This window comes from Podarcis melisellensis (assembly GCF_964234715.1).
Source record: "Podarcis melisellensis genome assembly, chromosome: 18".
NCBI lineage: Eukaryota > Metazoa > Chordata > Lepidosauria > Squamata > Lacertidae > Podarcis > Podarcis melisellensis.
In genome coordinates, this window is record NC_138536.1 from 12,274,265 (window position 1) to 12,298,739 (window position 24,475).

The 24,475-nt window shown below is 50.3% G+C and overlaps 1 protein-coding gene and 2 long non-coding RNA genes across 3 annotated transcripts; 2 read left to right on the plus strand and 1 right to left on the minus strand.

Annotated features, from left to right (window-relative positions):
* Positions 1-702: 702 nt before the first annotated feature.
* LOC309361009 lies at positions 703-4,033 on the minus strand. The gene is made up of 2 exons (XR_014164284.1): positions 3,921-4,033; positions 703-1,286 (listed from the first exon to the last, which is right to left on the minus strand). It is a non-coding gene; the product is annotated as an uncharacterized lncRNA (long non-coding RNA).
* Positions 4,034-6,701: 2,668 nt separating this feature from the next.
* On the plus strand, positions 6,702-12,103 carry S1PR4 (sphingosine-1-phosphate receptor 4). The gene is made up of 2 exons (XM_081895735.1): positions 6,702-6,795; positions 9,752-12,103. Exon 2 carries the CDS (start codon positions 10,119-10,121, stop codon positions 11,349-11,351), a length of 1,233 nt encoding a protein of 410 aa, XP_081751861.1. The 5' UTR covers positions 6,702-6,795; positions 9,752-10,118; the 3' UTR covers positions 11,352-12,103.
* A 6,658-nt stretch (positions 12,104-18,761) lies between these two features.
* LOC309361036 lies at positions 18,762-23,572 on the plus strand. Its single transcript, XR_014164320.1, has 3 exons — positions 18,762-18,793; positions 20,455-20,537; positions 23,478-23,572. It is a non-coding gene; the product is annotated as an uncharacterized lncRNA (long non-coding RNA).
* Positions 23,573-24,475: the final 903 nt, after the last annotated feature.

Genomic DNA, 24,475 nt, shown 5'->3' on the forward strand with positions numbered 1-24,475 from the left:
TCACAGCAACCCTAAGAGGGAGTGACTGGCCCAACGTCACCCAGTGAGCTACATGCCTGAGGGGGGATTCGAACTCTGCTCTCCCAGGTCATAGTATGGCACTAACATTATGCTACACTTTGCCATAGACAGTGCCGGATTGACCTACAGTGGTACATACAGCTCAGCTGGCTAAAACATGGTGCTGACAACACCAAGATTGCAGGTTCGATCCCCACATGGGACAGCGACATATCCCTTCATCGCAGGGGGTTGGACTAGATGGCCCTCAGGGTCCCTTCTAGCCCCTCAATTCTATGGTTCTGTTATTCTATGGCCATGCATATGCCTCATAAAAGGTGGGTGTCCATTATGGAAGCAGCATAGAAGAGCCCATAAGGCAGCCTTTCTCAACCTGTGGGTCCCCAGATGTTGTTGGACTACAACTCCCATCACCCCTAGCTAGCAAGGCCAGAGCTCAGGGGTGATGGGAGTTGTAGTCCAACAACATCTGGGGACCCAGAGGTTGAGAACCGCTGCCATAAGGAATGTCCTGATCGACCACAGGATGATGAATGTAGAAACCTCAGGAGGGGAGGGGGCTGTTGCGCACAGGGTGGGCTTCTTGGCCTCCCCTTGGGGCATCCCCACAAGATGCTGGGTTTGGTGGGCCTGACCCAGCAGGCCTATGCTGAAGTTCTTCAGGCCAAGTCTACCACAGACTTGTATTGCTGTGCAAATCAAATATTTTATTACGGTGCTCAAAGCTGGAGAGGAGGAGGAGGAGGAGGCGGCATGGGAATCCACAGCCGAGGTCCTGAGAGGCCCTTCATGGTAGCCGGGGGGCCGTCAAGATGTCCCAGACGCAGCAGCAGCAGAGGGTGGCCCAGCAAGCGGCCAGGCAGGTGGCCAAGGTGGAGGGCTCCTTCCGCTCTTCTATGATGTACACGGGGTGTCCAGGCCCAGGCCCATAGGCTAGTCCCGAAGGCAGAGGGGCAGGGTAGGCCTGGTAGCCCTGGTAGCCGTATGGCGGTGTGTACGCCGGGTAGGTGGAATAAGCAGACGGGTATGGCCCTGGTGGGTAGCCGGCATAGGACTGAGAAGATGGGTGCGCCCCTGGTTGCTGGGGCTGGGAGGCATTTGGATTAAGGCCTCCCTGGGATGGCGGAGGTTTTGAATGGTCCATGAATATTCCCCATCCACTTCGGAAAGGCTGCCAGCAGACAAGAGGCCTTTCTTCCAAAGGGAAGGAAACTCGAAATGTGACGTAGGAACTGGAGCGGCAGAGGAGACGTCACCAATCTATGCTGGGAAAGAAAAAGACAGAGAATGTGGCACCTGGGAGGAAATGAAATACCCCCCTCCCCCAAAAAAAAACATGATAGGGGAGGTGGCATGGTTGAGTCGGCATCTGTATGTCTCCAGAGACAATGGGGGTGAAGTCAAACTATGTCACAGGCAGATGCCGGCCAGTAACACAGTTTGAAGTCCGAGTTAACTCTTGATTAGCAAAACCACACTCTTCACACACTTGGTTCCCTGTCAGGCCTAAGGAACAGAGCCAAGACTTCTGCCGATCAAAATCCCCTCCTCTCTAGGGTTTCCCCCAAGCAAGCAGAGTCTCTGCCGTCATGCAACCAACCTCTCCTCCACCCTCTTCATGCCTCTCCTGGTTCTGGGAGACAAGCGGGGAGGGGAGCTGGTCACAGCAGGAGGGGGAGACACCCAGGCCTCTTCACAGGCTGAAGTGTCCTGCCTTTCCTGCTTCAGCTTCTGCCACAGACTCCCCTTCCTCACTAAGCCCTTCGGACACCTCTTCCAAGTCTGTTCCCCATTTTCCCCTGGCTCTCCCCTTCGTGGTTCCCCAGCTGGTTGCTCCCACCATTCCTCTGTGTCCAGTCCATGCAAACCACTTGGCTGCAAGGATGGTGACTTGTATCTGCTGCCTCCTGTGTTGTCGCTGCTGCATTCGCAGCACCAAGGTGACATGGTAGAAGTTCATAAAATAATAATAATAATAATAATAATAATAATAATAATAATAATAATAATTTATTTGTACCCGGCCCACTCTGGGCAGCTTCCAACAAAGATTAAAAATACATCAAAATGTCACACATTAAAAACTTCCCTGAACAGGGCTGCCTTCAGATGTCTTATAAATTTCAGGCAGTTGTCTATACCTTTGACATCTGCTGGGAGGGCGCCACTACCAAGAAGGCCCTCTGCCTGGTTCCCTGTAGCTTTGCTTCTCGCAGTGAGGGAACCCCCAGAAGGCCCTCGGGGCTGGACCTCCGTGTCCAGGCAAAACAATGGGGGTGGAGATGCTCCTTCCGGTCTACTGGGCTGAGGCCAGTTAGGGCTTTAAACACTTTAAATTGTGCTCAGAAACGTACTGGGAGCCAATGGAGGTCTTTAGGATGGAGATTCTGACTTGACATCAGGGAGAACTTCCTGGCGTTAAGAGCCATTCAAGAGTGGAATGGACTCCTTTGGAAGATGGTGGACTCTCCTTCCTTGGAACTTTTAAACACAACATTGGATGGCCACCTTTCAGATATATTTTAGCTGAGACTCCTGCAGGGGGTTGGGCTAGAGGATCCTTGGAGGTCCCTTCTAACTCTACAGTTCTCTGATTATCATAGGCGCACTTTTGCAAACATGGTTTGGTTGAAGACCTGCATTGCAAATTTCAGATGAGTGTGAATTTCAGAGGACTGTGTTTTGGTTCCCGCATTGTTACGGAAAGTGCCAATTTAATGGATTGGCCTTCAAATGCACATTGAATTTAATGGATTGGCCTTCAAATGCACCCCCACTCCCTGTCCTTGGTTCCTTCTAAATAAAACTGAAGCCCAGTGAACCAGACTGATGCTCGGTGAAACATATGGCTCACAATATCTGCAACGTACACCTGTTTGACTGCTGGCACATGTTGACTTCCTTTTTGCTCTCGGCCTGTGGGACAAAGCCTGCGTCATCAATTGCAGGTCTTCTGAGAAAGAAGCATCTTTATCTGCTAGAGATCATGTGCCACCACCCCTCTGCTCCTTCCCCTTGTACAATAACAGCATCAGTCTGTTGCGTTAGCAGCAGCACCTGTGTCCTGGCCCAAGCGTGACTTTTGCAAGCCCCCCAAGAGCACAATGAGAGAGACGCCTTGGGGATCCTGCAAAAGGAGAAGGAAGGCTGAGAGGTGTCTGTGTTCTGAGCCACACACGCAAAACGTTGTATTTATTTCGTCTGGCATCAGTCACTAGGGATTTGGTTTGCATTGAATGGTAAACCTGACCCAATTTGCACTTTCGGAAAGAATGAAACAAAGCTATCCTTTGAAATCTGCACCTCTCTGAACTTTGGTGTCTTTTTCTCCACCTAAGTAATGTGAACAAAAATGCATGGACTAGGGTAAAGTGTGCCTACAGATGCATATCATACTGAACACAGCGTGCAAAAATGCGCTGTGCTAGGGGAAATTGCTTTGCCAAAATGTGCAGGATTCCTACCTTGCAGGGGGTTGGGCTAGATGACCACCCAGTTCCCTTCCAACTCTACAATTCTATGATTCTACTCCTGCTATTAAAATGCATTACTCGCCCTTCACTCAAAGGTCCCAGTGTGGGTTGTAACTGTTGAAACACAATATTAAAAACAGTTTAAAACTGCCCAACCTCCTGCTCTCCCAGTGGTCAACTCGATCCCGCCATTGGGAACCTCGCAAGCAGGATCTGAGCAGAACAGCAGCTGTCCCCACTTGGGATCCCAGTCGCCCCGCTGCCTCTGCCAGTGGAAGCATAACACCCCCAAAGGCCTCATCCAGGTGGAAAGGGGGCAGGAGATGCAAACTTCCCAGTGACGGGAAGAGAGGGAGAAGGGGTTTGGAGGAGAACTTCTGAATGGCTCCTCCTCTCCGTTTGTCCTGTTTGGAAATGCCAACTCACCAAGCCAAGCCAGAGATCTCTGCAGCAACAACTCCACTTGCCAGGATTCGAAAACAAGCCAAGGCAGAAAGAGAGAGTGAGATGAAGCCACTGATCTCAGTCAGGAGGATTGACATGAGGAGCCAACTGGCCCTTTCCTCACCTGCCTTTTGTGACATCATCGCCCCTCTAGGGGAGGAGGGGCTGCCTGAGGACATAGGGAAGTGGAGACAGGGAGCCTCCGTGCCAAAAAGCCAGCCGGCAGCAAATCACACTGTTCAAACTTGGCGTTTATTAGCAAAAACACAATCTCCGTGGACTTGGCATGGTGAGTCTGGCCCCATGAAGTCTCCTCGACACAGTCCCAACCTCCCGACAACCTTATCTATGCTCTCCAAGACTTTTTATCAGCACGCTGAGACTTGCTCTTCCTCCTTCTGCGAGATGAGAGGGGAGCTTGTCGCAGCAGGAGGGGGAGACTACTTCCCCAGCCAGACTCCTCTCCCTCCTGGCAGCATCAGCTTCTGCCGCTGATTCTGGACTGCTCTCTGCCACAGACTCACCCTGCTCACTGTTGCCTCTTCAGCTTCTGACGCCTCTCAGTCTTCTCCCTCTGATCACTCATCATTGTCCCGCCATCAGTCAGTCTCCAGGCTTTGAGTCTTCTCCACTTGGGGGGTTCCCCAGATAGTTCTCCCCCCCTTCCTCTGCATCCAACCAGTGCATGACACTTGGGGGCCAAATGCAGCTCTCCATCTTGTCCTCAGGACTCTCCGCAGATCACACCTATCAATGGCCTTTCTCAAGAGCTTTTGCCTGGCTGATGGGTGTCCTTGATCTCCATCCATGTCTTGTGTGTGTGTGTTTGTAAATAGAAACCTGAAGCTCTTGCAGTGCTAGAATCTTGCTTACTGTGGGCACTTTTGGATTTCCAAGTGAGTGCCCTGGGTGCCACCCCCTCTGGTCACTTCTCTTCCCCCATCCCACCCCCCTGGAGCACCCCCCCCCCACTAGCACAAATCCGCAAAGAAAGTGAGAGATTTTCCAAGGGGGTTCAGGTAGAAATTTGGTCCAGTGGAATTAATCCAATCCTTGAAAATCAGAGTTGAAGGAGAGAGGCTGCAAACCTGCCATAAGGGATAAGGCTACCACAGGCTAGTCGCCACAGTCGCTGTGCTGCACCTCCACGGCCAGAGGCAGCAATGCTGGGAGGGCTCTTATTATTATTATTATTATTATTATTATTTATACCCTACCCATCTGGCTGGGTTTCCCCAGCCACAACAAAGATTAAAAATACACCAAGATGTCACACATTAAAAGCTTCCCTAAACAGGGCTGCCTTCAGATGTTTTATAAATTTCAGGTAGTTGTTTATATCTTTGACATCGGATGGACGGGCGTTCCACAGGGCGGGTGCCACCACCAAGAAGGCCCTCTGCCTGGTTCCCTGTAGCTTTGCTTCTCGCAATGAGGGAACCGCCAGAAGGCCCTCGGTGCTGGACCTCAGTGTCTGGGCAGAACGATGGGGGTGGAGATGCTCCTTCAGGTTTACTGGGCTGAGGCCCTTTAGGGCTTCAAAGGTCAGCACCAACACTTTGAATTGTGCTGGAAATGTACTGGGAGCCTTGTGCTTGAACTCTCCCTGCTGGCTTCCCATTGCGGTTGTCTGTTTGGCCACTGTGGGAACAGGGTGCTGGGCTGGAGGGGCCACTGGCCTGATCCAGAAGGGTCTTCTGATGTGTGCAGCCAAAATGGGAAGGAGCACCACTCTTTCAACATTCTTCTTTAGCTCTGTGTACTGTTCAAAGGGACGCGGGTGGCGCTGTGGCTAAAAGCCTCAGCGCCTAGGGCTTGCTGATCGAAAGGTCGGCGGTTCGAATCCCCGCTGCGGGGTGTGCTCCCGTTGCTCGGTCCCAGCGCCTGCCAACCTAGCAGTTCAAAAGCACCCCGGGTGCAAGTAGATAAATAGGGACCGCTTTCTAGCGGGAAGGTAAACGGCGTTTCCGTGTGCAGCTCTGGCTCGCCAGAGCAGCGATGTCACGCTGGCCACGTGACCCGGAAGTGTCTGTGGACAGCGCTGGCTCCCGGCCTCTAGAGTGAGATGGGCGCACAACCCCAGAGTCTGTCAAGACTGGCCCGTACGGGCAGGGGTACCTTTACCTTTACCTTTACTTACTGTTCAAGAGGGGGAAAGGACGTGCATCACCTCCTGGGGAGAGTGAGTTTGGGAGGGGGGTCATCTGTGATTATTGCACAACGCCTAGCTAAACTAAAAACATCAGTGCTATTTAGAAGAGCGTTATGGCATCCGATCACATTCAAAAGTAGACCAAAGCCTCTCTTTGATCTCAGGAACCACCATGCAAAATCTGGTCTCTTAAGAGGTCTCCAAACGAAGAGCGGACAGACAGACAGGCAACTTTCCTAAGTACAGAGTAGGCCAGGTGACAGCTCCCTGCCCCAAGGAATTCTGTAATTCTCCATTAAATTCTGTAAGCCTCAGCTATTATAAGGCCCCAATCTTCTGGGGCTTTTAAATTGTTCTTTAGGAGTAATTGCTTAGCCATCCCTGTGAATCAACAGTCTCAAAGCTCAACACGTTCTTGAGCAAAGGGAGGTTGATCAGACCTAAAGGTTTTTGTGACAGTTCCAGCAGCCACCGCCCTGTTTCTCGCTAGGGTGGGTCCATCCTGCAGCAGCCAAAATGTGGTTTCTCGGTTATGGGTGTGTAGCAACATCCCCTTCCTCTTGTTTTGCTGGGTAGGGCACATGGCACCATGTTTTTTTCAGCAAAAATACAAAAAGCAACCACAACAATTTGGTCACCTCACTTGTGCTGGGAGAATTGGATGCTGCAGCCACCGGCGCTTGGGGGCCCAATCCATCAGAGCAGGTGAGCCTGGGAGAGAGGGGAGCTGGCAGCTGTTTGACTTTCCTCCTATCCATCTTTCCATTCATAATTATCCACCTGTCCACATAAGCTCCCTCTTTCAGAATTGCACACATCATGCATTTAAAGCACATTCCGCCCAACCAAGAACTGCAGCCTCGCCTTCACGGAGTTACCGTTCCCAACACTCTTAACCAACAACAGTTCCCAGGATTCTTCCAGGGGGGCGTGCTTTGAATGCATGGTGCTTCTGCAGTCCCTCTCTTGCAGTCCTGGTGACTTCAGAGGATGCCTTCTTTCACGACAGATTCTGCATCTAGACCAGTATTGCTTACTCTGACTGGCAGTGGCTCTCCACTGGTTGAGGAGGTTTGTTTGCTGTTTGATCCTGGAGTTGCCAGGGATGGGATGTGGGGGTGGATTTATGCAAGGGCTGCAGCTCAGTAGGTAGAATGTGGGTTTGAGCCCCACACTGGGGGAAATGTTCCTGTGTTGCAGGATGTTGGACTAGATTATCCTTGGGGTCCCTCCCAACTCTACAATTCTATGGTTCCTTTCCCTGATAGGGATCCTAGTCCTCATGGTCCTATTAAAATAGGAAATGCAGAAATCTGCCTTACAATGGCTCAGATAATATCCTTCTGTCTTGTCTCCTGACTGCTTCTTTGCCATCTCCTGCTAAGTGATTCTATGATAAAGGGAGAACCTGGGACCTTCTGCATACAGGACACCTGCTCTTGCACTGAGCTCCGTGGCAGAGCATCTGCTTTGCATGCAAAAGGTCCCAGGTTCAATCCTGGTCATCTCCAGGGAGGGCTGGGAATGCCTCCTGCCTGAAGCTCTGCAGAGACACAGCAGCCGCTCTAGACAACGCTGAGTGAAATGGTCCAGTGGGGGACTCAGAACAGGGCAGCTTCCCATATCCCAGTCTGAAACCGTCCTTCTTCTAAAATCACAAGGATTAGAGTCTCACTTTAGGGCAGAGGTGCCCAAGGAGGGTAGTACTGAAAAGCTGGTCTCTGAATCACCTTTGTCAAATTAATGAAACCAAGTAAACTGGGTTTTGAATCAATGTGCGCTTAATTGTAACTGTTCCGAATGTCATTGTGTTAGCTCAGTTGGCTACAGCATGGTGCGGGTAAAGGCAAGGTTGCCGGTTTGATCCCCGAATAGGACTGCTGCATATTCCTGCATTGCAGGGGGTTGGGCTAGATGACCCTCAGGGTCCCTTCCAACTCTACGATTCTATGAGATTAGGCTCCTTCGTAGGCTGTGTTGACTGCTCTTTTATAGGGAGGGGTTGTGGGCGCTGGGGGTGAGTTTATGGGACCAAGGAGGCCTGGAAAAGTTTGAGAGCTGCTCCTTCAGGAGAAGGAGCACCACTCAGTCTGACCCACTGCAAGGCAGTTCCCTATTTTCCAGGGTTCCTCGCCTGCATTCATCTCCCTCCTTCTGTGGTCTATTCAGATCTATTTCCCTCTTCACGTGCCCATGTCTCTCTGTCTCTCTGCTGGGGTTCCAGGCTTTCCACATCCACCTGCGATGCGTTACTTTGCTTAATGCCTTTTCTTCTTCATTTCAACACTTTGATCCGAGAACTGGGGTGACGCACGGGGTTTTTTTTCCTTCCCGGCACCTAGAGCCTCAATTAAGACTTGCAAAAGTTGCAATGCGCAAATCGTAAAAGAACATTGCAACGCAAGCCTCTGCAGATGTTGAGAAACAGGACATGACTTCTTTTTTAACAAATAAAATCCTGCAATTTCTCCAAGGAGCTTAGGCCGGCGTATAGAACATGCACGTGCCGGGATTCCTTCCCTTTGCTTTTATCTTCACAACAACCCTGTGGGGCAGGCCAGGCCAAGGGTGCTACTGGCCCACGGTCACCCAGCAAGCTTTGAGCCCATGGCCCCCTCCAATTATTCTGAAATGAATAATACTATTCACCGTGAAGAATACGGTGCCTAGACATTCCTCTGTGGCGACCGGAACCCAGGAGCGGAAAGAGGCACGTGCCTCCACAGTTCTCTGTTCTGGGTGTTTGTGAGGGCAGGTTAAGGACGCAGGAAGCTGCCTCCTTCCGTCTGGTCTCTCATGCACACTCAATCACACTCTCTATCCGTGGGTGGGGCTTTCTTTTAATTAAACAATTTGGACATTAAAAAAATAGACCAGGCTGCCTTTCAGTCTGAATTTACCATTTAAGCAACTGCATTTAGCAAATAACTGCAGCACCAAGAGAACAATGTAAGGCAGGAACAATAATGCGAGTGGCATCTGCAGAGAAATGTTGCAGCGCGTGGCATCTGCTTACACACCACAGGTGGTACTTGACCGCCTTTCACTTAGTCTGCCCATTAATGAATATGACCATGTTAGTTCTATTCATTTCAATAGGTATACTCTGAGCAAGACTTAGCTGAACGGATCTACTTAAAGCAACAAAAGCCATGTAAGCCTACATCAAGGAAATAAGTAAAAAAAATGAATATTGTATACCGTTTTATGCAAGCCACTTTGAGATTTATTTGATTAATAGATAGATCTTGCTCCATAAATCAATAAAATATCAAAATGCATGGGGAACTAAAGGTCAGGTGAGCAGTTGTTGCTTCTCCACAGCTGTTTTTTTTTTTTTGGTATGCACTCCTTTCAGCAAAGCAATATCCTTTCTCCCACACCCCTTCTGCAGCAGCAAAGGAACTTGCGGTTCCTCAATACTTATTCCTCTTCATCCAGTGTCATGCACTGATTGACGGATGAGTAAGAACAGAAAACGTGTTGTGCTCTGCTCTGAAATGATGCCACCGGAACACCCCCCCCAAAAAAAGGCAATACCAGGAACTGCTGAAAAGAGGGAGCACATCCTTAAAAAACAGGAAACATGCCCTCAGGTGACCTCTTTCTCTTTTCAACAACCTCTCCTAATTGACTCTCCTTTCTTCTCTTAATTTTGCAGAAATTTGGCCAAGATGTTACTCTGGACCGGCCACGGACCACGGGTGGGGCTCTGGTGAAATTCTGGCAGCCATAGTGAGGTCACCCCTGCTTGCTTCCCAACTGGGTGCAGAGACTGAGTGAGCTGCTGGTTCTTCTCATGTTTGAGATCTTGTTTGGCAACCATCAGCTCAAGAAGACGCACAGACTTCTGCCTTTCACCAGCACCACACCTTGTGTCCATTATTGTGAGATCCTAAGCAGTGGACATCGCTTTGCCTCCATCAAAGGCCAAGAGTGCTCCTGTGTTGTCTCAAACAAGTCTTCCCAAGAACAGGCCCAGTTTTGTTTCTGTACTGATCCATCAAGCAATCTAGAAGATCACTGACATGGAGCTCTTCAACTCCACCTCCTCGCCCTCTTTTTGGACAGCCCTCCCCACGTCTGTCCCAGACCCCCGACTTGCTTCAGCCCATCGCCCAGAACTCTGTTACCCAACAACGGACACAAACCACATCAACATCATCCTGTACCATTACAACTTCACAGGGAGGATGCAGAATCGCCGTCCCCAGGAAGACCAGATGAGCGTCCTGAAGATGGTCATTATTGCTGCCAGCTGCCTCATCATTCTGGAGAACCTGGTGGTGCTGCTGGCCATCATCCGCAAAGTGCGCACCCGCCGGTGGGTCTACTCTTGCCTGGCCAGCATCACCCTCAGCGACCTCTTAGCCGGCACGGCCTACTTGATCAACCTCTGGTTGTCGGGGAGCCGGACCTTCCAGCTGTCGCCCACCATGTGGTTCCTCCGCGAGGGGGTCCTCTTTGTTGCCCTGGCAGCCTCCACCTTCAGCCTGCTGGTGACAGCTGTGGAGCGCTACAGCGCCATGGTGAAGCCCATCGCCGAGAAGGCGTCCAGCAAGACCACCCGCCTGAGGGCCCTCTTCGCCTTCTGCTGGAGCCTGGCCATCCTCATTGGCCTCCTCCCCTTGCTGGGCTGGAACTGCATCTGCCATGTCTCCCGCTGCTCCACGCTCCTGCCTCTCTATGACAAGAACTACATCCTCTTCACTGTGATCGTCTTCAGCATCATCCTGGTGGGCGTCGTGGGCCTCTACGCCTCCATCTACTGCTGGGTGCAGAAAAGCGCCCAGCAGACCTTTTCTCGGGGCAGCCGGAAGAGGTCTCTGCGGCTGCTGAAGACGGTGCTGGTGATCCTCTGCACCTTCCTCATCTGCTGGACCCCTCTCTTCATCCTCCTCCTGATAGATACCTTTTGGGGGAACACAGCCTGGGCTCCCCCTAAACTCTTTGGCTGGATCTTGACCTTGGCAGTCACCAACTCATTCATCAATCCCATCGTCTACGCCTTGGGGAGCAAGGAGGTGAGGAGGGCTGTCGTGGAGCTTCTCTGCTGCTGCTGCATCTGGGCTGGGGTGCGCGGCCCCCAAAACTGTCTCGTTGCCAGCGATATCCATGCCAGCTCTTCCACAGGCTCCTTGAGAGGGCGTGGCAGCTTCCGTAGCCCAGTAGCCTTCAGCAGGAGAACCAGGGAACCTCTCTCCAGCAATTCAAGTGTGCTGAGCAATGACACTTCAGGGCTGCACCACACCCAGGACTAGACTCTCCACTCTTCCAGACCATGAGGAGGAGAACCCTCAGAACTTGTCTAAAAGATTCTGTTGTGCATGTCTTCAGGTGGCTCAGAGGAAGACCAGAAACCTCAAAGACGACTGTAGCAATATCAGGGACTATCCCCCCCCCCACACCAATCTTCCTAACCCCAGCAGGACCTGGCAGGAAGAGGGAGAGGTCGCTAGGTGTTGCAAGTCACAAGCCAACCGGTAAAGCTGCCACCACCTCCTTTCCTGGGCCACCCTCAAATGGGGCTCCAGGAGGAGAACCCTCCTTCGATATTTACCAGGTTGCCCAGCCCTGTGTCACTATACCGTGACGCAGACAGAAATTCATCAGGTAGGTGTCCTAAATGGCCAGGCACCAGTTTAGCTTCTCCGGGCAAAAGTCCTTTTCCAAGTTTATTGAAAAGGCCACTCAAAAAGTTGGCACAGTTCTTGAAAGTTTATAAACAGAAAATAAAATGTTATAAAATATAGCTAACTAAAAACCATTCTCATGCCATAACAGCTCAGAGCACAGCAAATAGTCAAAGTCCCTTTACTGGTCAAAACACCAGGGCAAGATGTTCTGCAATTTGCATCTGAATTCCCCAAACCCTTTATCCTTGAAAATCCCACGAGGAGGATCATTTCTTTAGGTTAATTACCAATTTGCCAGTGGCTGTATGATGAGACTATATCTCCTGATTGTCAAGAGACCAGCACAGCTGAACTTTGTTTATGCTCAGGGACCTTGAGATCAAGGTCCTCCTTCCAAGTACCAGCCTCTTGAGTTGCAAATTACTGGCTAGCCTCCTGCACCTTTTCACCCCCAATCCACATTCAAGCCCCAGCTGCCCGGATCTGCAAATCAGATAACATCTCAACCTGCCCAGAGTCAGGATGCAATTTAACTCACACTTCTAGAGACAGGGAGTTTTATACTTAAAAAGACCAGACATCCATTCCCCACAAGGCCACAGTTTTAACTCTCCCACAATGCCTCACTCCGGCACAAACCAGTGTTTAACATACCAAGCTTTCCCAACTTCACTACAACGACAGTGCCATTCCTGTTGCTGCAATGTATCCCCTGGATGTGTATTTTGTCTCACTGTTGTATATTTTTTAAAATACATATATGGAAGTCTGAACAAGAAAACTATTTGATTCAGATTTTTCCACCAAGGGTGGAATTTTTAACACCTTTGGATTGATGTGTGAATTGCTAATTCTTCTTTGCAATCAGCCAATCAGAAATGGGCTATTTCCATTTTTACCCTACCCATTGAAATTAAAGGACTTAGTATACTTATACTTTACTTGTTGTTGCTTAGTCGTTTAGTCGTGTCCGACTCTTCGTGACCCCCTGGACCAGAGCATGCCAGGCACTCCTGTCTTCCACTGCCTCCCGCAGTTTGGTCAAACATACTTTACTTAAAGGTAAAGGTAAAGGTACCCCTGCCCGTACGGGCCAGTCTTGACAGACTCTGGGGTTGTGCGCCCATCTCACTTAAGAGGCCAGGGGCCAGCGCTGTCCGGAGACACTTCCGGGTCACATGGCCAGTGTGACATCGCTGCTCTGGCGAGCCAGAGCCGCACACGGAAACGCCGTTTACCTTCCCGCTGGTAAGCGGTCCCTATTTATCTACTTGCACCCAGAGGTGCTTTCGAACTGCTAGGTTGGCAGGCGCTGGGACCGAGCAGCGGGAGCGCACCCCGCCGAGGGGATTCGAACCGCCGACCTTTCGATCTGCAAGCCCTAGGCGCTGAGGCTTTTACCCACAGCGCCACCCGCGTCCCTATACTTTACTTACTTATACTTAATTTAAATGGGTCTACTCTGAGTATACCTTGGTAGCATACAAACCCTATGATATGATGGGGTTTGTGGGGTGGACTGACAGGGCCCCTTGAATATTATTGCAATCGGCCACCAGGCAGCATGAACCTCCTGAGCTATTTTATAGACAAGCTTAGCCAACACAGAAGATAGTTAAACTGCAGGGGCAAGAAACCCCTCTAGGGCCCTCTAGGGGGCACTGCTGAGCTGCATTGGAATGCAGAGGTTGTTAGCCACTGATTGTGCCCACTGTGGGCAAACCATGGTGGTCAGCAATGCTGCAGCTGCTGAGGCCCCTCACCCTCCGGACAGGGGGGCTGAACAAGGGGGGAACAAAAGCAGCCTTAAAAGCATGATTTGTCTCTATGCTTGGTTGCTTAAACCATCTCTTGGGTTCTGAATTACGACTAACATTACATTTTAGGGCTGTAGCTCCGTGGCAAAGTTCCTCTTTTCCAATAAACAGATCCCAGGTTCAACCCCAGACAGGCAGAGTTGGAAGGGATCCTGAGTATCATCTAGTCCAAGCTCCTGCAATGTAGGAACAGGCAGCTGCCCTATACAGGTGCCAGACCTTGGCATTCTCAGCACCAGCTCTAACCGACTGAGCTACTCAGGCCAGGGCTGGGGAAGACCCTCACCTGAAACCTGGGAGAGGAGGAGGCCAGAAGGAGCACGCTGGCTGGGTTTGTTATAAGGCAGCTTTCTAAGGCTTGGCGGGGTGCTTTGCACTGAGCCCCAGAATTTAGGATGAAGACTTCCCCACCACCCAAAAAATAAATGAACTGGATAAAGATCTAACACGATGCTGCTCACATCTAATGGAGGCTGGAGCACCCAAACTGTGCAACGTGACGCTTTGCTCTCCAACTCAAGGAAGGCAACAGGCATTGCAGCACAGGAGCTTAGCATGACAGTTCCTACTCACGTGTAGCATTTACACACATACCAGCAGCACACCCAAAGAGGGCTCCGATCCAGGATTCTTTTTCTGCAGGCAAGGAGGAATCCTCCCCTTCGAAGAAATGCCATTGATCGGGGGGGGGGGATTCTGCGAGTGGATGGGGGGGCAATTTTCACAGGTCCCCACAGACTTGGAAGGACCCTGGAGGGTCAATCTAACCCCCTGCAATGCACATGTGGTCCCTGGTCCAATGTGAAACCATACCATACCTGCTTAGCTTTGCAAATGTGTGAGTAGTTTAATTGCTGCACCAGTGTCAGAGCTGGAATCAGACACAGGTCAGCAGGAAAGATGCAAGGCTCAGTTGTCAGTGAAGTTCAAGGAAACAGCGCACAACTCTTGCCCCATGGAGCTGTTGCCAGGAGTGAAGGTCCCTCTCTAAGGCTTCTCCTCTCCCAGATGTTTCCCAAGCAGTCTCAAACTGCACCTGCGCACCTCTGGCCTCTGTTTTGCCCTCCACATTATTCTGAGCATTCTAGGAGACCAGGGCAGAGGGGAGCTTGGCGCACCAAGACGGGGAGACACCCTGGTTCTTCAGCAGCCTCTTGACCCCTCCCTCCTCTGCGTCAGCCTCAGAGTCTGAACTGCTCCCTGTCACAGACTCCTCCTGCTCACTAAACCCTGTTGCTCCTCCCCTCTGACCTCTCCTTGGTGTCCCACTGCCAGTCCTCTGGGTCTGAGCCTTCTTCTGGGGTTTTCCGGGGGGGGGATGGGTGCACCTCCTACCACTCCTCTCTGTCCAGCCGGTCCATGGCATTAGAGTTCCTCATATCTGGAGCAGATATGAGTGGGGAGCTGCAAGAGGAAGGGGGCGTTTGACAAAATTCACTTCTCCCGGCTCTCCTTTAAGACTCAGAAAATGGAGACAGGCTCCCTGTAAGGAAGGAACAGGGAGCAATTACAACCCCGGGGGGGGGGGCAAGTGCATGCTTGGGCTTTGGGTGAGACCCAGAGGCAGCAAGTTTGGCTGCAGGGGTGCCAATTTGAATAAAATATTGGGCCAACCCAGGTAAGCCCTGTCCCACATAATGGATCACAAGATAAGGCGTATACACACCATTGGAATGGCACGGAATCAGCCTGTGTGCATCTTTGCTTACTTGCAAGCCCCCCTTTGGCCACAGGGGGCGCTTTACACTCGCCCATGCAGGAAAGCATCCTGCGCTCACACTTGGCTCATGCTCAGAATCACCTGGGCACAGAAAAGGCACTTCTCTCGTTTGCGGGGAGAGCTGGCTGCCCACTTCCCAGGTCTGTCTTGCGAAGCAGGCAAATCCATCTTTCCAAACAAACTAGAGCAGACAGAGTTAAATAATTGTAGAGCTGGAAGGGACCACGAGGGTCATCTAGCCCAACCCCCTGGGATGCAGGGATCGTTTGCCCCACGTGGGGCTCAGACCCATGAATCTCATGCTCTACTGATGAATGCAACTGCCAGGCTCAAGCTAACAGGCTGATTATAGTCAGCTGAGGCGGAGGAGTCATCATGGCTAACACGGCTGTCCCATTCCCAGATGAGGCATGGAGGCAGTGTGGTGTAGTGGTTAGAGTGTTGGAAAGACTAGGTTCAAATTCCCACTCAGCCCTGAAGTTCCCTGGGTGACCTTGGACCAGTCACCAGCTCTCAGCCTGACCCACCTCACAGGGTTGTTGTGGGGACTGAATTGGGAGCAGGGAGGGCCATGAGCTCCTTGGAGGAAAAGGTGGGATATACATGCATTATATAATAAACAGGGAGATCCTGGGAGGGTGTCAGGGATGGACTGCAGGCAGCTGTGGGGAGTGGGGAGGGCAATAGCTCAACAGCAGAACATCTGTCTTGCATGCAGGAGGTCCCAGTTCCATTCCTGACATCCATGGATAGGGCAGGGCGGGATCCTGTTTGTAAATCCTGAAAAGCTGCTGCCAGTCCATGTTGACAACACTGAACTTGATGGGCCAATGGTCGCCAGTTGTCTAGCTCAGTAGAAAGCAGCCTCCTATGTCAGGCCAGGAAGTGCCAATTGGGTCAGAATTTGCAAAAACTGAATTTTTTAAGCTCTTTCAAATGACACTATTTTCAAAGGGCTTTCGTGATGATTTTGACGCCTCCTAAGTCAGCCTGGGGGTTCCTGGGTGTCGTATAAATACCACGGGCAAACCATCAGCCAGCAGTGTGATGCAGCAGCAGACAAGCCAATGCCATTCTAGGCTGCATCCACAGAAGAAGAAGAAGAGGAAGAGTTTGGATTTGATATCCCGCCTTTCACTCCCCTTCAGGAGTCTCAAAGCGGCTGACATTCTCCTTTCCCTTCCTCCCCCACAACAAACACTCTGTGAGGTGAGTGAGGCTGAGAGACCTCAGAGAAGTGTGACTGGCCCAAGGTCACCCAGCAGCTGCATGTGGAGGAGCGGAGACGCGAACCCGGTTACCCAGATTACAAGACTGCCGCTCTTAACCACTACACCACACAGAATTAGTTTCCTGCTGTAATAGTACTTCTGCCTTGGTCAGACCACACCTGGAATACCATGTCCAGTGCTGGGTGCCACAATTTAAGGTGGATATTGACAAACTGGAACAAGGTGACCAGGACGGTCAAGGGTGTGGAAAGCAAGCCTTATGAGGAATGGTTGAAGGAGTTGGGTATGTTTAGCCTGGAAAAGAGGAGGCTGAGGGGAAATATGATAGCCATCTTCAGATATCAAAAGTGCTGCCACAAGCAAGCATGTTTTCTCCTGCTCTGGAGGGCAGGACCTGCATCAATGGCTTCAAGTTAAAGAAAATTCCGATTAAACATCAGGAAAAACTTTCTGGCAGGGAGAGCTGTTAGACTGTGGAACAGACTCCCACAAGAGGTGGCAGAATCTCCTTCCTTGGAGGTTTTTACGCAGAGGTTGGATGGTGTCTGTCAGGAATGCTTTAGCTGAAATTCCTGCATTGCAGGGGGTTGGACTAGATGACCCTGGGGGTCCCCCTACAATTCTATGATTAATAAACAAACCTGGGTCTCCAGGTCTCTGTGGTTCAGATGCCATTTCCGCAGTGCCTGTCTGTGTTTCCATTGCCTGTGGTGCAGGGGTTTTTCATGCCAAAGGACGTTCCACGCCAAGGTCGCCCAAGTCTCCTTCTGCAAGCCAGAGGGGAGCTCTTGCTTCTCTGTGTAACCAGAAGAGACAGGGGCTGCCTTCAGGCTTCATTTATCTTGATTAGAGGACCATTTGGCGTTCATTTTTCAAACCTCTCGAATCGATTGCAGAGCTGGTTGAGGGGCTGGCGAGAGGACCGGCATCTGAGCTGCAGAGAAAGCTGTTGGCCGAGTGTAGTGCTTGGAGCAAATCAGTTCAGTTTTTCAGTGAATTGCTTCAAAAATAAGATTTAGGGCAACAGATTATGCTAGTAGGACTGCAAGAAGTTCTGTAAGGAGGACTATTTGAAATACTGCAAGAAAAACTATGAGGAGAATTATTAGTTAATGATAATTAAGAGTAATAGAGAAATGCAGAATAAGTGATAAAGAACGGAAAATCATCAGAGGTGTTGACGGAAGTCTAAAATATTGTAAAAGATAAGAAGTTATATGATTGTTGGAAATGATATGTTTAAAAAACTAATAAAAATGTATATATAAAAAAGATTTAGGGCAGAAAAATGAAAGGACTTATTCAAGCAGTGCATAGTTAAACTACGGAACTCACTCCTACAAGAGGCAGAGATGGCTTTAAAAGAGGATTAGACAAATTCAGAGAAGGCTGTCAATGGCTCCCAGCCTCCACAATTGGAGGCAGCGATGCTGGAAACCACAGGAGGGGAGAGTGTTGCTCTTTAGGACCTGCTTGTCGGTTTCTCACTGGGCCATCTGGGGTGATGGGTATGGGATGATGGCTCATGTTAGAGCATGAGATTCTTCATCTCAGGATTGTGGGTTCGAGCAAAAGACGCCTGCATTGCAGGGGGTTGGACTAGATGACCCTGGGGGTCCCTTCCAGTTCTATGATTCTATGACTACATTGATTGATTCCATTTCTATGCTGCTTTTCATTCAGAGGAACCTCAAGCATCTTACAAGCAGTGAATAACAGTAGCATCATAAAACATACCAGAACAATGCAATGCAGCATAACTTATATAAAATAATTAACAAATCATCAATAAAACTATCACAACCTATAAATCACTATTAACAAAACGACAACCAAAACTAAGCTGAATGTCACAATTACAGCAAAAGTCATATTAACATTAAGAAAATAACAGCTTTTTAAAAAGCCCTGTTAAGGTCATGCGCACTGTCTCCATGCCCCCGTGACTCACAATCTGCACAATCTGATCAAGAGTCATGGGCCTAATAAGTCATTAAGCGTCTTTTCCTGCCTTGTCTTCATGTCTCAAAGGCTTCTGAATCCCAGTTGCTTGAGGCTCTGGGGCTTGGATCCTGTTTTTAGGGCTTCCCATTGGGGTATCTGGTTGGCTGGGCTAGAGGGGCCCCAGCCCGGATCCAGCAGCCTGGCTCTTCTGAACTACACCTGAATGTAGCTCCCAGGGTTGCCCAATTAACTGAACATGAATTAAGTTGGTTTCAGTTTGAGCTTTGAACAATTCCAAGTTTGACTTCAGGCTCACTCTCTTGAAGGGGTCTCCTAAACCCAGACGAGTCGGAGGTTTGTGGCAATTCTCGAGTGGCCATATGCAAGAGGCGGCACTCTGCACATGCTCAGGGTGCACTGCTTTTAATTTGCTGCCGCTGCTCCAGGGGAGAGCCTGGGAAGAAAAGTTCTCCAGCCAGCCACAGGAGGTCCACAGCAGTCCTGCTTCCGTCTCCTTGTATTTCAATCAATTTCTGATTCCTTGTGCTGAAAACCCGCCAGCTGCGTTTGGGGGCTGGTGGGATGAGCGGTATGACAAGCTGGTGCTTTGAGCTGCAGAATGAAAGAAGCTTTTTTCCGTGGTGCCCCCCTCCCCTTTTCTGTGCCAACTCCCCCCCCCCCATTTCTCTTGCCTGCCAGTGGTTCTAAAACACTAATTGGATGCTTAATGGTGGTAATTAATGGGGAAACTTCATTATGAGCTTGTGTGACATCTAGCTTCAGGGTTTGGGGGGAGGGCTGTGAGGTCAGAGGAGCGGAGGTTTGCAGGCAGGGAGACAGACAAGGAGAGAAACTGAAACTCAAATGACAAAGGGATTTGCAGACTTTGCTGTTATCTCTGATGAACAGGGAATGCAGTGTTCCCTGCACTGGGGGTCTTCTGGCTTTTCATAAATGCCATTTGTTACATCTGGGCTGCAACACTCCGACTCCAGAGAGAGGGTCTCACGGGCGCCGGGGGAGAGTAAGTAGCAGCTTACCCTCTCTGCTGTCAGAGATAGAGAGAGATCCGGTGCTGTCTTGCTGCAGAGATCCCACCGCCCTGGCCCAAGTGAAGTTGGCAAACCCAGAAAAGGACTGAGAAGTGATAGGGATCAGAGCATCTGTTTGTGTGCAGAAGGTCACAGGTTCAATCTCCAGCATGAGCCCTCTTCTGAAACCCTGGAGAGATGCTGCCAGTCCGTGTAGACAGTACTGAGCTAGATGGAACAATGATCTGATGGGATATATGGCAACTTCCTATTTTTTATTATTATTATTATTATTATTATTATTATTATTATTATTATCCCGCCCATCTGGCTGGGTTCCCTAGCCACTCTGGGCGGCTTCCCACAAAACATTAAAATACAATAGTCTGTTAAACATTAAATGCTTTCCTAAACAGGTCTGCCTTCAGATGTCTTCTAAAAGTCTGGTACTTGTTGTTCTCTTTGACATCTGATGGGAGGGCGTTCCACAGGGCGGGCGCCACCACTGAGAAGGCCCTCTGCCTGGTTCCCTGTAGCTTTGCTTCTCACAGGGAGGGAACCGCCAGAAGGCCCTTGGAGCTGGACCTCCATGTCCGGGCAGAACGATGGGGGTGGAGACGCTCCTTCAGGTATTAGCAATTCACCCCTTCCCCAACCTCACTGAGGTGGTCCAAGCTTGGCTGCAGGAGTTGCTGGAAGGAGGTGTGCAAGGCACCACCCAAGTGCCTCAGAGACTTGTGGGTCTGTGTAGGGGTCACTCCTGAGCCTTTCCTTGTCCTGCAAGGCAGTGGAGGTTGAGGACCAGAGTTTTCCTCCTGGCTGATGGGTTCCCTTCCCAGGTGGATGAGCCTCACCTACCCCTCATTGCCCTCCACGGCACATGCAGAAACCCCCTTCTTGACTCTTGGACCCCCTCTTGGTCTCCCTTTAAATAGGTTGTTTAATTCACAGCTATAAGGACTAGAATCTTACTATATTTTTAAGGGAGCAGCCAGACCTCCAGGGTTGACCTGAAGTCTCTAGGTTTGCCTGGCTCCCCCCGGGTGATGGTGGACTTGAATCTCCAGGTGGGTGAGAGAGTGCCTTCAAAAAAATTTCTTATTCATCTTTGCAGGATCCAGCTGCAAATTATTTCACAGACTCTCAGGGGCCCTCCTCCCCTCTGGCCTTCAGTGGCAGAGGAAGGGGTGTGCGGTAGGGGGCAGGGCGCCTCGGGTGTCACCACTGGGGGGTTACAAAATGCCAGGCGGCACTCACCGTGGGGCCTGCAGGGCACCTGAGCCACATGTCTCTCCTGGGAGAGGACTTCCGGGTCGGCGCCATCGCCGAATGGCGGGCTCCCTCCGAGCTCCGGAGGGAGCCTGCTCGGCAGGGGCTGGGTCCTACCGCACCGGCGATGCGGGGACCCTTAAAAACCACGGCCACGGAGGCCGTGGACATGGAGACTCGGCTGGCACCGTCAGCGCCCTCTCGATTCGTGAAGGAGCCTTTTTAAAGGCTACGGATCGGGTGCCGGGGAGGAGCGTGGTGCTTTGAGTCCTCTGCTATCCCTGCCGAGCGCAGCCGCATGCCATCCGGCGGAGAGCGCTGACTTCTTCTATTGAAAATTTGGACCCAAAAGAAGAACCCGTGAGTAATTGGAATATGGACGAAAAAGAGGGATAAATTTTTAGAATTTGGAGCGAACGGGGGAGGTGGAAAAAAGGAAGTCAGCCCCCCCCCAAATTGTAGAAGAGCCAAAACAAAGGACTGGATAACTAAGATCGAGAGGAACCTTATCTTGCCGAACTAGCAACTTCGCGAGGGAAATTTATAAGATTGAGCTGGAGGAGAAAAGTGGAATTCGTAATTAAAAAGCAACCCCCCCGGAATCCCTGGAGCGATTCGTGAAAATGCCTGGAGAAGAATAACGGAGGTTTTGGCAGCTGTCAAAGAGCTGTCAAAACGGAAGAATGAAATTGAGACTTTGTTATGAGGGCTTTGCCGGTTACATTTGTTATAAATTGGAGATAAATTGTTTCAAATAAGGATTTATAAGTTATTTGGACTGGCGGATGTGATCTGGAAGGGAACTTTGTTATTGTAATCCACCTAGAGGAGCTGAGGGACATTGCATGTGTTTTCGACGGGAAACTTGAACAGTTGGATAGAACTTTTAATCTCCTGGGAAACTGCAGAAATGGAACATTATTTTGTCTACAGAGGCCTACACTTCACTGGAAACAATGGATTATGTTTTGCTCCTGAATAACAAGCCTCTGTAGAGACACTAGAAGCCTTTGGAAAAAGAACATTTCTGTGAGGGAACAGGGAAGTAAAAAGGAGGAGAGTGATTGACAAGAACAAGGAAACAACAAGAACTGGACAGAGCTGGAGTGGGAACATTTGGGATATCCAGATTTGACAAGCTTATGGATATAAAATTGGAGTTTATACTCCTGGATATAAAAATCTGGATAGAAGAAATGGGCCCCCTTTGATAGACTCCTTCTATGATTGGACATCTGTAATTTAAAAAAAAAAAAAGACCGGTAAAGAACCAGAGGGATGTGGGTTTAGTGAAATGTGGGTTCATCAGGAAGACATTAGAAGTGGAGGGATAGGAGGAACGCAACAGGGAAAGAGGGGAGGGAAATTTGGAATCCAAAGGTTGTAAAATTATTGTTTGTTTTTATTCTATTTTCATCTGTACTATATTTGAAAGGGGGGAACTCGTGGAAGGGAAGAGGTCGACCTTAGGGGATGGAAATTTGGATAAATTGAGTTATTGATGATGAGTGTATTTTGGGAATAAGAATTTGTTGAATATTATTGCTTTTTTGGAAGATTTGGAACACAAGAGGGGGTGGGGAGGGGAAGTCCTGGATATTGGAAAAAGTTTATGAATTGGATTTTATTTGTTTTAATTTGGAAAACCTTAATAAAAATTATTTAAAAAAAACAAAAAACATGTCTCTCCTGGGAGAGAGGCGGTGGCTTAGGTGCATGCAGGCTCTGCGCTGTCCAAATGGTCCCCCTGCTGTCTCCCCCTCAGCTGTAGGGCGGCTGAGGAGGAGGAGAAGGCAGGCAGACTCCTCAGAGGCCCCACGGAGTGTCCTGCCCCGGCTGGCCCCGCCCCACGGGTGGCTGGCCCCACCCACCACCCCAGGCACCCAATTGGCTTGCTCTGCCGCAGCTTTCCTCCTCCCAATTAACCTCCATCTCTCGGGCTTTGTGGCAGGAGGGAGTGCAGAGGAAGAAAAAGATTTGGGATGGGCTCAGGAGGAGGAGAGGGTTGCAAGCGCCCATCTCTGGTGGAGCACCCTCCAGTGACATCACCAGGGGCCACATCTAGGTCTCAGGTTTGGGCCCTAAAACTTCAAAGTCTGAGGTGCTCCTGACTTGGCAGCCCTAGAGCTTGAGAACATGTTATCCATGCAGAAAATCCCACGTTCAAGTCCCGACAGCATCTCCTGTCAGAGCTGGCAGAGAGAATGGCCTGAAACCCCAGATACCTGCCGCCAGTCAGTGTGGGCAATACTAAGCCCGATGGCCCAATGGCCTGGCTTGGCACAAGGGAGCTCCTGTCTTTCTCAAGGTCTTGGTTTGGGAGGGCGCTCAGCTGTCAGAGCCGACTGAGGCCCAACTAAGCCTGGAAGTAAAATGGCGGTGGTTTTTTGCTTTAAGAAAGCACCTTGCAGAACAAAGGCAAGTATGGTGAAGTTCTGCCCTGCTGGGCTCAAGGCGTTTAGAGGGCAGCGCAATCCGCAGCTCCACCAGGCTCTGCCTCCACTGCTATTCCATCAGGCTGTGCAGTGGGAGAAATGAGAAGGAGGCGGCTCATGCCACCAGATCTGCCAAAAGACCAGCTCCATCAGGCACCTCCTGACCCCAAACTGTTTCTAAGACAGCTGGTCGTTGTTAGAACTATTTAGGAATTGTGGTCTGAATTTGCTTTTTTCCTCTTCCCTCCCCGTCTCCTTTTCCTTGAGTCTCTCTCTCTCTCTCTCTCTCTCTCTCTCTCTCAGATTGTAAGCCTGAAAGTAGGGATACAATTGACATAAACTGCTGAAGAGGAAAGTGCAAATGCTCTAAATAAAACGAGGCATCTCTCTCCAAAGAATACCCCCCCATAGATATGCATAGTCTCAGGATTTCCAGCTCCCAAACTTCCAGAATGGTTCTCCCAAGCTGAGTGCCCCTGCTGTGCACCTGTGAGCTGCCCCTGCCTTCTTGCTGCTTTTGCCCTTTTGGAGCCACCTGAGCTTCTGGTTCCCACCACACCTTGTGGCCGTAAGTTTCATATGTTAATCTGAGGTTGTGTAAAGGAGGTCATTTGGGGACGGGGCGCTGCAGTCATCGCCAGAACCAACTGCTGATTAATATCAATGGGTGAACCTCCTCCTTGAGTTCAAGGGTTGCGTAAGTACATAGAAAAAGCTGTGCTGGATCCGGCCAATGGCCCATCTAGTCCAGCATCCTGTTCTCACAAGGGCAAACCAGATGCTTCATTGGGAGCCCCCAAGCAGGATTTGAGCCCCAGAGCAGGACTCTCCCCTCCCCCCCCCCCGCTAGCAGCCAAGAGGACCAAAGATTGAGCCAATCCTCTTTTTAAGCCATCCAAGTTGGGGCCATCACACTGTCTATGCACTGTGGGAAGAAGGGTTTTATTTTATCTGCCTTGAGCCTTCCAACATTCAGGTCCTTGGATGCCCAAGAAACCCCTTTCTATGTTCATTTTCCCCATGCTGTGCATAGTTTTATAAACTTGTATCGTGTTGCCTCTGTTGTAAACAAAAATATGCCCCTTTCCCCCTTATGGGGTATCCAAGAGCCCATATAGAGTCCTTACATAGGTTCCCTGTTGGTAGGAGAAAATAACAGAGGCCAACCAGAGAATATTGAGAAGCAAAGCAGCTAGTAAGCCTGTTCTCTATTGATCTGTTGCAACAGGGTGCTCCCCTCACACGCAGGAGAGGAAGAGGACCTCCAAAATGGTGTGCAAGGCCTTATAAAGACTTTTGAA